General features: G+C 35.3%; 1 protein-coding gene across 2 annotated transcripts in view; it reads right to left on the reverse strand.

The window, feature by feature from the left end:
• Positions 1-13272, reverse strand: part of intu (inturned planar cell polarity protein) — a 160911-nt gene that overhangs the window by 27069 nt on the left and 120570 nt on the right. For both annotated transcript variants that reach the window (XM_051927641.1, XM_028802234.2), the window contains exon 9: positions 1279-1332. In XM_051927641.1, the coding sequence (XP_051783601.1) occupies positions 1279-1332 (54 nt within the window). The remainder of the gene's footprint in view (positions 1-1278; positions 1333-13272) is intronic.

The following is a 13272-nucleotide window of genomic DNA, read 5'->3' on the forward strand; positions in this document are numbered from 1 at the left end:
ACTCTTAGGAAAGTGCTGTAATTTACAACAGTGCCTAGTCCTCAAAGAAGAAAAAAAGATGTTTTGATCCCCTGAGCTTTCACATCAATCTTTGCTTTGATTACAGGCTTTCCTTGAAAAGTAAATATTAAAGTATATCTAATGCTTTTACATAAGCAGTGCAGTCAAGTGATGAGTAAGGCCAATTTAAAATAAAAAACATTGTTGCTTCAAGTAACTATAATTCTAGGCAAGACATTTATAGTGCTTCTGCTGAAAGAACAAGAATTTACTTTATGATCTTCATGAAATGTGTTTCGTGATATTTCTACATGAAAAGCACTTTACAAAATATTTTCCTCATGCACTGACCACAAAGGCACAATGATATAATAGAGCAATTTACTAAAACAGTGACTCATTTTTATCAGGTAAATTACTGTAAAAAAAATAACATGTCAAAATCTTCTCAAAATGTTAAATGAAAAGCACAAATGAAATAATAAAAGAGGAAAAAAATGCATCGCATTATATCCTTCAGTATTAAATAATCATGAGAGCCATAATAAACTGTGGGCCAAATGGTAATTCACAGATTAGATAACCATATTTATAATTTGAGACTACAAAATAGATTTTTATGTAAATTAATTTTCATTTTTTTTTACTTTTCTGCTTTTTCAGTTTGTGTATTCTAACTATGCAATGGCATGTTTTTACGATTTCATTATAAATCTTATTTAGGCAAGTACGCTGCTCAGAAAACTTTCAGTGCAAGTAAATGATGCACTATACATCATAACATTTGGTTTTGTTTTGTTTTGCAAATAACTGCAACTATTAATGTTGTGGTATCAGACAATTTAAAAGTATGTCAGTTATACAACTTGCAGACATCAGTGATTACAATCCAGAGACTGATTATTATTCATAAAGTGTTAAGACTCTCTAGATCTGAAAAACTCTTTCATACTGAATGAACTTTAAGTACAAGTAGACAAGCCAGAGAGTTGAAAAGGAACATTTAGACAAAGCAGATATTAACTGCACTGCAAGGAGTTTCTAGGCAATAACTCAATCAGCCACGCCGGATGTATGTAATTAACGGTTATTCAGCTTGCGTGTGCAGCATGTGAAGAGAAATCATTAATGAAATCTTGCCACACACAAAAGCTAGTACTGCATTTATATTTTCTTCTATAAAACTTAGATATTTTGTGGGTATATTAGCATATACATAATGTATTGGTTACCAATTCCCTTTATTTTATAAAAAAAAAATTAAAAATCATTATTTACCATTTCCCCAAAATCAGATGCCTCAAAATCTGACAGAATTGTGCTGATTTCAGCCTAAAAAGGGAAACAAATATTAATTGTAGATGTATTTATTTGGATGAGACTCACAAAAGGTATTAGTGAAAAATAAAACTAGGTTTAATCACACAATGTATTAAAACTAAAAAAACAAAGGAAAAATAGGAATTTCTTTTCACAGTCAAATGTTCTTTCACATACAGAAAACAAAACATATTTCTTTAGCTTGGTTTTAATACATTTCATTTGAATTAAACCTTAATAAAAAATATCCGAGTAACTATGAAATATAACATAGTAACATTCTCAGAACTGCCTAATCTAATTCAAGGTAGAACAGATGAAGTAGAACAGACTTGCTTCATTAAATTGTATATATTTTTGAAACAGCATATAAAATATATTTGATTCACCAATAATAAACTCACTTCATACTTAAAATGATTATATTTCAATGAGAGGTACAGTATATAATAGATAAAGAAGAATTAATTTAGGTTATATATAAAATGGAATTCTCAGAATAGCACAAAGTATGTTTTTATTTAGGAGGGCTATGCAAGGGACACACAACACCAAAAAAAAAAAAAATTAGGATAGCCTATCTGGTTTCAAATGAAAATGACCTTGATCCCAGTTAAAAAAAATATGAACTAGGAAACAGAATAACAATGACAGAAGCACTACTGGAGAAAGTGAGGACATAATTCAGCAAAGACAATACAGAATTTTGGATGTGTGACTCAAAGTGGTAAATAGCCTGCTAGATGTTTTTTTTATACTGCATAAAGGAAATATAACCACTTTTCCAAAATTAAATGGGAGTAATGACTCAGTAAAATGACATTTAGAATAGTTTCTAGATTGTTTGCCACAAATTTCTGTTTTTAATATATTGTATTATAAAAATCTTATATTTACAACTTACTAATGAGATTATGATGTGCCAGTACATTGTATATACTAGCCACACATAATGAAAACACCATTTACCATCTTGCACACAATAGTTGTTGACTCTGTTGCCTGTACATGCTAGCCATTACTATTCCTTTGTACTGAACTTTAATACTGTATCACCTTCACCAAAGTCAAAGTTTAAAGAAAGTTATTCTACTGCATACATGTTAAGCAAATATTCATAAGCAGAACTCACAATAATTACCTAAACAGAGACTACTTTTAGATGAATTGTTCAAATGTTGCCCTATATTGGATTTATATCTATGTATTTTACTTTCCTTAGAAGGCGCAGTCTATTTTAGTTCTGTAGAGGTACACGTGTGAGTATTACAAGGATTCACACAACACCCAATGCATTGTTCAATTGTACCCTATTCATTATCTAATTTATGCATGGCTCAGTTTTTCTTATGTTCTTGAACTCTGTTTTACAAGTATAGTTGCCTGCATTGTTATGAATATACTGTACAACTTTGTCTATTGTACCCTATATTGTAACAGCCATTGTGTAATTGTGTATGCATCTTATATTTCCTTTTTAATTTAAATTTTTAAGGATTTAAAAATGGTTGAAAAACTGTGTACAATATCTGTTGCAATAATGACAAATGAAACTATAATACAAAAACTATATCTTTAATCTCCAGAAATGGTGTTAGTTTTTTTAAACTTATTTATTTTTTTATTTAAGCTTAAGGACAGTTAGAACAAGAACAAGCAAAGAAAAAGACAGACACTTAATGTTATTAATGTTACCACTGGAATCCTTGCCCTAGCCTCATTAATAAAATAAGCGAAAGATGTCATAAAATGTGAGTCGGGAATATAAATTCAGTAGTGCCATGTTGCAATGTTCTCTTGATATAAAGAAAGATAAGTAATAGGACAGACTGGAAGTGTCTAACTATTCTTCATCAAAAGATACACACTTTATGCTTGGGATGACAAAATGTCCTTTCTTCTATCTATGTTCGGATTTGGACTACTACAGCAGGCAAGCCAGGAAAATCCAGAGAGCACTTCTAGATCAGCTCACAAAACACCTCTTCTCTCATGTTTTGTCAGTCTAACACTATGAGATTGAGTACTCAGCAGTAGTTGCCAATAAGGTTGGGTTCCAGAAATAAAAGCAGTCCTATAACCAAGCTCTCTCTTTCAAGACAAATGATTGATGTTATGTCCGTGACACACTGCTATAGAACTTTACTTTTTCCACAACTTATCAATAAACAACTAAGTCAATAGTCTGCACACAAATTGTGTCACTCATTAATAGGTATAGGGCCATATGGCCATAAAAAGGACATTCTAGTGATCCCAAGGACTTCAAGCCAGTTGCTCTTACTTCATACATCATGAAGACCTTTGAGATGCTCAACCTAAAACAGCTATGAACCCCGGTTTCAGAACATCTGGATCCCCTGCAGTTTGCCTATCAGGCACATATAGGTGTGGAAGATGCTCTCATCTACATGCTCCACAGAGCCTGCTCCCACTTGGACAAAGCTGATACTACAGTCAAATTCATATTCTTTGACTTTTCCAGTACTTTTAACACCATTCTGTCTCATCGAACAAGGAAAAAACTCAAGGCTTTGAATTTTGATGCTCCCATAACCTCATCGATCACCGACTTCCTGACCAACAGACAGCAGTTTGTGAGGCTGAGGGACTGTGTGTCAGAAATGGTGGTGTGTAATACTGGAGCACCTCAAGGAACTGTACTGTCTTCTTTTCTGTTCACCCTCTATACAACAGACTTCCAGCACAATCCCAGTCCCTGGAAAAAAACATCTGTAACTCAACATCTGCAAGACAAAACAGCTGGTGGTGGTCGTCCAGTAAGCCAAGAAGTACAGTGCAAATTTATCAAGAAAGCCTGCTCAATCACAGGATGAACTGTGGCGCAGTGGTAGTGCTGCTGCTTTGCAGTAAGGAGATTGTGGGTTCGCTTCCCGGGTCCTCCCCGTGTGGAGAGCGCTTTGAGTAGTGAGAAAAGTGCTATATAATTGTAAAGAATTATTATTATTATTATGGACACACTGGAATTTGCTGTGGAAAAGATGACAATAGCCAAATTGGATGCCAACATGAAAAATAATCCCCATCCCCACCAGGAGGACCTCTTTTAGCCACAGGCTCATCCCACTATGATGTGCTAAGCACCATCTCTGGGCGGCTTTTTCTGCCCACTGCTATCAGGCAATTCAATGCTTCTACCCAATGTACTCGTTAAATAAAATTTGATTGTTTGGATGTATTATCTGTCCTGTAAGACTGTATTCCTGTTTTTTATGTACCTGCTGCTAAATGCATATGAATTTCAAAGGGATTAATAAAGTTACCTAATCTAATATAAAACTCAAAACACAACAATAACAAGGAATGAGGAATCAAAATGCAACTATAGACCCAACTTGAAAACAGTTTACATATTCATTTAGCTGGGTTACCCCGGCACCATTTTCTAGTCTTCTTCGAAAACTATATCCAGTTTCCAATCTTGCTTGCTCCATTTTATGATTCCAGGAAGTTGGAGACTACCCTGGCAGTATCTAGTGCAAAGAAGAAACCAACAAAGTGCCAGTCTGTCACAGGACACATTCACACACATGTCAGTTTAAAAATGCAAATCAACCCCAACAATACATGACACAATGGAACATGCAGAAATGCTGAATAGGCATTTAATACCGTGCATAGTGCCATAAATTTATCAATACAAGGTGCATTATATAAAAAATTAACTGAATTAAACTGAAGTCAAGATTGTGTTCAGTAAAAAAAGTATATTACTCAAAACTGCATGCTTTTCTCAGACAAGGATTTTAGACAAAGGTGCAATGCCTAGATGAATGCAGATTTGCATGAAATGTTTAACTTAGTTCATTTATACAAGAACCAGTATACTTAAGCTTTGCATATTTACTTGCAGGAGGGTAGGGCAAAACTATCAGGGATACTTTGTAGAACTATGACAGGTTTAAATGGTTTATTTAATGTTCTAATGAATTTCAACTGGATTTTAATAACCCAGGGTAAGTATTATGGACAGTACTTTTGAGGTTGTCAAGCAAACAGAGAAAAATAAGAACTACAAAAACACCAGGGAAGCTTTAAGTTAAAACCAGTCACTGAAATAAACATAGCCCTGTAAAATCTTGCAAGGCATTTAACACTATGTTTGTGGATTGTGAATATTTATTGAAAATTAACTTTAAAGTCTAGGGTACAAAAATTTAATTTTCTTCTGTTTTCTTCTTCCCTGTTTTAAAATGAGCAATTTTACAGACTGTCTAGTCATAAATGTCAAAGGAAAATGCCCTGTGCCCAGTAAGGAGCATTAGCTCCAAGGGGGAATCAGGTTCAGTACTGAAAATTGCAGTTTGGAAAAATTGGTCCACTTACAGCATCTCTGTGACAAAACAATCACAACAACAACACAGATCAATGCCAACACAAATAATAATTGTATACTTAAGTCTGTATTATGGAATCTTTCATCATACAAATTCACCATCAGACCCTGTTGGGAGACCCCAATAAAAGACAATGGAGATGAATGCAGCAGTTTGCTAAGATACTCAATGATTCAGATGCTATGTTCTCCAGATATCTGTTGGAGCCTGCATTAGTTCACAAGGTGGAGGGTTACAGTTCAAAAATCCCACTTCGCCTCACCATGCTAGACAATCTTAGGAAACAAAGAACTTTGTCAGCATTTCTAAGACTCAAGATATATTATCACAGTGTAATAATGAAAACAAAAGCTAAAGTGTATAATAAAAAAGAAAGCCAGGTAATGTGACACAATAAGTAAAGATAAAGCAAGAATGAAAAATATTTCATAAGCAAGTTTTATGCATGCAAAACGTACTGAATACACAGACCACAGTGATGCATGGAATATTAGCTGAACTACATGGCTGCCTAAACGTACTCTCACTATTCTTATTTGACTAACTGAAGAGTCAGTGTGTGTGAAGAATATATTCATATTTAAAGTGTCTGGCTGTGGTCAAGATGTGCTAAACACATAATAAAAAAGGCTACACTGACCCAAAGATGATTCATGGATTTAAAACATGTAAGAAAACAAAATGAAAAAAAAAAACAAAAAAAAATAAACTTGGCCACAGTCAAAATTTAAATTTTAGTGATAGCTTATTTTAGAACAATATCTGTGTTGTTTGATGGGGTTGGCATCCACCCTAAAATGTTAACTAAAGCACTATTACAAAGTTGTTTAAAAACAATTAACAATTAAACAAGCATGATGAATTAATAATGCATTGCAAAAGATCTACAAGATATTAAAATTTAAGGAAAGACATTTTTATTATAATACACATACTATACATTGCAATTAAATAAAGATTACCTATGTCTTAACTGATAAAAACCACATGCATATTATGCACTTTATTGTGAGAGAAAAAAATGGCTTTGTAAGAAAGGAGTGTTGTTGCAGACATTTTCTCAAAATAAAACGCCCGCAGACCAAGCTTTAAAAACACTGTGGGAAACCACCAAATTACTACATTTTAATTGGATTGGGGGGAAAAAAAATTCAGGATTGATGCACTCCATTTATTTTCAAAGTTCTTTTGGCTTTTACCTAATTGGATATGCCAATGAACTCTCTATAATTAGTTTCTATTTGTATAATTAATAACCTTTCATATGGTGATTAGGTAATCATTTCAAAGCCTGCAGTCCACAAAGTGCAGGCACAGCAGTAGAGAACAAATGAATTACAATACAGAAAAACAAGTGGCCAGTTGGTCAATGCGGAATTTCTCCAGCGTTTAACTATACTCACTTAAAAATGAAGAGATCAGCTGAGTTTTGTCTGAAGCAGACACAGTATAAACAACATTGAATATTTAACAACAGATGCAATCTAGAAATAAACAGAACATTTTTCACAGTGCACAACTAATTTAAGGAGAACCCAACTTAAACAGATGCTTTTATGATGAGACAATCTAACATCATTTTTCAACATCTGTAGGACTTTAGTTCTACATTTCAGGTAACTTTTATCATGAAAGATCAACATCCATCCTAAATTCTTCTTTTTCTGTGTAAAACAGATTTTACATAACATTTGTTTTTCTAAATTTGGATCTTTTGGGTCTCAGTTAGTAACAAATATCACCATAACGTCACGAATCAGTATTCTAATTTAGTTTTACTTGTATTAAGCCAGAAACATTGCTTACCATTTATTTTACTTTCTTTCTATTGCACTACACAGTCTAGATTTCTGGATATATACAGGTGACATACCGTACCTATGGAAGCATGGAGGTGTTTAGGAGAGATGGCAGTAGAGTTTTTAACCAGATTGTTTAATGGAATCGTGGAAAGTGAGAGGATGCCAGAGGAGTGGAAAAGAAGTGTACTGGTGCAGAAATTTAAGTATAAGGGGGATGTGCAGGACTGCAGTAACTACAGGGGAATAAAACTGATGAGCCACAGCATGAAGTTATGGGAAAGAGTAGTGGAAGCTAGGTTAAGAATTGAGGTGATAATTAGTGAGCAGCAGTATGGTTTCATGCCAAGAAAGAGCACCACAGATGCAATGTTTGCTCTGAGGATGTTGATGGAGAAGTTTAGAAGAAGACCAGAAGGAGTTGCATTGTTGTCTTTGTGGACCTGGAGAAAGCATATGACAGGGTGCCTTGAGAGGAGCTGTGGTATTGTATGAGGAAGTCGGGAGTGGCAGAGAAGTACGTAAGAGTTGTACAGGATATGTACTAGGGAAGTGTGACAGTGGTGAGGTCTGCGGTAGGAGTGACAGATGCATTCAAGTTGGAGGTGGGATTACATCTGGGATCGGCTTTGAGCCTTTTCTTATTTGCAATGGTGATGGACAGGTTGACAGACAAGATTAGACAGGAGTCCCCGTGGACTATGATGTTTGCTGATGACATTGTGATCTGTAGCGATAGTAGGGAACATGTTAAGGAGACCTTGGAGAGGTGGAGATATGCTCTAGAGAGGAGAGAAATGAAGGTCAGTAGGAACAAGACAGTATACTTGTGTGTAAATGAGAGGGAGGTCAGTGGAATGGTGAGGATGCAGGGAGTAGTGTTGACGAAGGTGGATGAGTTTAAATACTTGGGATCAACAGTACAGAGTAATGGGGATTGTGGAAGAGAGGTGAAAAAGAGAGTGCAGGCAAGGTGGAGAAGAGTGTCAGGAGTAATTTGTGATAGACGGGTATCAGCAAGAGTGAAAGGGAAGGTCTACAGGACGGTAGTGAGACCAGCTATGTCATAAGGGTTGGAGACGGTGGCACTGACCAGAAAGCAGGAGAAAAGAGCTGGAGGTAGCAGAATTAAAGATGCTAAGATTTGCACTGGGTGTGACGAGGATGGATAGGATTAGAAATGAGTACATTAGAGGGTCAGCTCAAGTTGGACGGTTGGGAGACAAAGTCAGAGATTGCGTTGGTTTGGACCAAGGTTATTATAGTTTTGCCTTTTTATATTAGTTTTTATTTGTTTTTTTCTGACCTTACTTGGAAATTCAGTTTAGTTTTAGTTTTCCTTCATTGTGTATGTTAAGTTTTAATTTAGTTTTTATTTTACAAAGACATTTCTATTTTATTTTTATATATATTAGTTTCAGTTTTACTAATTATAGTATGGTTAAAGAGCTACTATGGAGTTTAGTTTTTGTGTCACAATGAAACAGAACTGTACACTTAACGGGTTTCGATATAAAATGAGTTTAATGTTAGTGGAAGTTTACTACACTAAATGGTTTACTACCTGGTTTTGTTTTTGTCTGATAAAAACAAGCATAATCAAAACCAGGTACTGAATATGAACAATTTTACACAATGTTATAATTTATAAAATATGTCATATGTGCTGAACAAATCTATGCTGCCTGTTGGCACTTTTTTGTGTGAGGGTTTTTTTACTCTAAATGTCTACAGCACACAACATATCCTGTTACAATGACAATGTTCCTATAATGAATGCCTTCAATATGGCATTCAAAAATCTCAAATACTGGGCTTTGTTATTTTCTACCAGCCATATTGATCTCTGATTCCATTTTAGGCACAAACAATATATAGACAGAATTTTGCACCTGCAGACCCGAAAACATATCAAAAATCAGAATAAAAATTCTACTGTGTTCTGACAGGTGTGACCATGAAAATCATGAAGGCTAAGGAAGAACAGGGCTCATAGGCTTGAATCAGTGTGCAGACCCCACCTACCTATATTGAGGGAAACAAAGAAAAACAAGCATGTATTGTGCAGGTTAGGGGCAGAGAGACTTGAATAGCCCATGCATAAGAAGAGTAAACCCATAATGCGCAGAACAAGTGCAGGTAATAAGAGTATGGATTGGCACAAAATAACAGAGACAGCATCTGAGATTAAGAACAATATATACATTATCTAAACCTGTTTATCCAGAGCAGGAACCTGGCGCCTACCCAAGCAGGTTTGGATGCAAGGCAGAAAAAATACCTGATGTGCAATATGTATCATATGGCTGATGTTAAAAACAAAAAAAATATGATATTTCAACTATCTGTTTTGAGAGAGAGACACATTGAAAAATGGGGACAGATATTTTAAAACATAATTCTGCTACTGGATTATTTTGACAATGTCAGGTATTTTGAGTTGTGAATATGAACTAAAAACAAATTAATAAATATAGAATAAATACAAAAACACATTAGTATGCTTAGCTTTTCATCACTTGGCAGACACTCTTCACCTACTTACCTGCAGTTCAGTGGAGACATTGCCAACTCAGGAATTTTACAAGGTTTGTATCGCTTCATTGTTAAATGACATTTTTAAAGCAAAAGTGATTGATCAGCAACAATATGCTGATCTTGTATGTTGACTGTCAGTCTCTCCATCAGTGCCGTTTGATTTTCAAAAATCGGGAGTGGTCTCCCCTCGACTTTCTCGAGTACTCAGATATGGGGATGGATATTTGAGGAGTAAACCGCAAGACAATGATTATATTATGTACATTAAAGAACCATCAACAACAAATCAAATCAAATATAAAATATATTCAACAATTATTATAAAAGTAAAGTTGAATAAACCGGACTCTGCAGCTTCATGATTAAAAAAAAAAATCGAGTATGTGTTCATGTACCACTTCCAGTTAATGGATTTCAGTTTTAGAGTTAAAAGTTATAAGGGTTAAAAACTAATGAAAAGAACATTCAAAAATGAAAACAAATTTTTTAGTAAATTATTATTTTATTTCAGTTAGTCTTTCCAGATACTTTAATAGTTTCGTTTAGTTTTAGTTTTTCATTTCGGCTTTGTTAATTATTTTATTTCAGTTTATGAAAATGTTTTTAATAATACAATAATCCCTCCTCGATCACGAGGGTTGCGTTCCAGAACCCCCCGCGAAAGGTGAAAATCCATGAAGTAGAAACCATATGTTTATATGGTTATTTTTATATCGTCATGCTTGGGTCACAGATTAGTACAGAAACACAGGAGGTTGTAGAGAGACAGGAACTTTATTCAAACACTGCAAACAAACATTTGTCTCTTTTTTAAAAGTTTAAACTGCGCTCCATGACAAGACAGAGATGACAGTTCTGTATCACAATTAAAAGAATGCAAACATATCTTCCTTTTCAAAGGAGTGCACATCAGGAGCAGAGAATGTCAGAGAGAGAGAGAGAAGAGCAAACAATCAAAAATCAATAGGGCTGTTTGGCTTTTAAGTATGCGAAGCACCGCCGCACAAAGCAGTTGCAAGGAAGGCAGCAGCTCACACCCCCTCCGTCAGGAGCAGAGAATGTCAGAGAGAGACAGAGAGAGAGAGACAAAGAAAAACAAACAATCAAAAATCAATTTTGCCCTTCGAGCTTTTAAGTATGCGAAGCACAGTGCAGGAAGCATGTTGCTTCACGAAGCAGCTGCACAGAAGGGAGCAACGTGAAGGTAATCTTTCAGCATTTTTAGACGAGCGTCCGTATCGTCTAGGTGTGCGAACAGCCCCCCTGCTCACACCCCCTCTGTCAGGAGCAGAGAATGTCACAGCAAGAGAGAGAAAAGTAAAAATCAAAAATCAATACGTGCTGTTTGATCTTTTAAGTATGCGAAGCACCATGCAGGAAGCATATCGCTTGATAAAGCAACCATATGTAAGCCCAGAAAAGAAGAGAGCAATGTGAAGGTAATCTTTCAGCGTTTTTTGAGGAGCGGCCGTATCCTCTAGGGGTGCGAAGAGCCCCCGTGCTCACATTATATTTGAGGAGTTTTATTTAATACGTAATACGTGCTCTGGTTGGGTAGCTTCTCAGCCATCTGCCAATAGCGTCCCTTGTATGAAATCAACTGGGCAAACCAACTGAGGAAGCATGTACCAGAAATCAAAAGACCCATTGTCCGCAGAAATCCACGAACCAGCAAAAAATCTTCGATATATATTTAAATATGCTCACATATAAAATCCGCGATAGAGTGAAGCCGCAAAAGTCGAAGCGCGATATAGCGAGGGATTACTGTAGTTTCAGTTGTGATTTTAGTTTTCGTTAACTATAATAACCTTGGTTTGGACATGTGCAGAGGAGAGATGCTGGGTATATTGGGAGAAGGATGCTAAGGATAGAGCTGCCAGGGAAGAGGAAAAGAGGAAGGCCTAGGATGGGTGTACCAGAACAAGATGCAGAGGACAGAAATATATGGAAAAAGATGATCCACTGTGACAACCCCTAACGGAAGCAGCCGAAAGAGGAAGAAGAAAAAGATACAGCTTATCCATTCATGACAATAAAGTTCTGAACTAATTTCAAAAATAACTACATCTCCTTCTTTCTTGATTACCCAAATTTTGGGTGATAGTATACTCTTGGCAAGGGTCTATGGTACCTATATCTCCTAATAATCACTTTGAATGTGTTCCATATGATACTCAATGAAACACATTTTGAATAATACCCTCATAACTTTGTTTTGAATTTTTTTTTTTTTTTTTTTAGAAAATGTATTAGTACTCACTGTCAAGTATTTTTTTAATTACCTATCCAGTACAGGCAACTTAAACAAATGGTTGTACAAATTCTAAAATTAGCTGAAACTCTAAATTTTAATTTGTGAAAGGATAAATTTGTTACAAGATAACAGGAAATCTATTCTTATCTCAACAAAACACAGTTCCAAGAATTTGGTTATTACAAGGATGTCTCATAAATGTGAAAGGCATTTTTACTTAAATCAAAACCTTTGCTGCTTCAAAGTGGACATACTTGGTAATTTTTAAATGGATGTTTCATTCATCTATGAACCCATATATTCATTAGTTCCATTGTAAGGTACATGAACAGACAAGGTACAGTGGAACCTCGGTTCACGACCATAATTTGTTCCAAAACTCTGGTCGTAACCCGATTTGGTCGTGAACCAAAGTAATTTCCCCCATAGGATTGTAGGTAAATACAATTAATCCGTTCCAGACCATACAAACTGTATGTAAATATATTTTTTGTAAATATTTTTAAGCACAAATATAGTTAATTATACCATAGAATGTACAGCGTAATAGTAAACTAAATGTAAAAACATTGAATAACACTGAGAAAACCTTGAACAACAGAGAGAACTAACACTGCAAGAGTTCGCGCTATAGCGCTATGAACCACTCGCTAAAAACTTTTTTTTTAATGAGTTTTAAGTACAGGGAAAAAAATGAACATTTGAAAAATCCGTAATTTAATAAACCACCAAGAAAAGTAACATTGCAACAATGCACGCTACGAACCGATCGCTGTAAACAGAAGTAAAGTGGAGGTTAAAATCCAATAGAAAAAAGTCTTCATTAAATACAACGAGGTTAAAACAATGCTGGAATCTGTCTCTTTAAAAACAAGCCCTTATGCGGCCGGCCCCTACTCTCGCATGCTCGAGTGTGTGTGTGTGGGTGTGCGTGCATGTGTGTGTGTCTCTCTCTCTTTCTCTCGTGTGTGTGTGTGTCTGTGTGTGTCTCTTGCTCGCT

Source organism: Erpetoichthys calabaricus, chromosome 5 (genome assembly GCF_900747795.2).
Source record: "Erpetoichthys calabaricus chromosome 5, fErpCal1.3, whole genome shotgun sequence".
In the NCBI taxonomy this organism is placed as follows: Eukaryota; Metazoa; Chordata; class Cladistia; order Polypteriformes; family Polypteridae; genus Erpetoichthys; species Erpetoichthys calabaricus.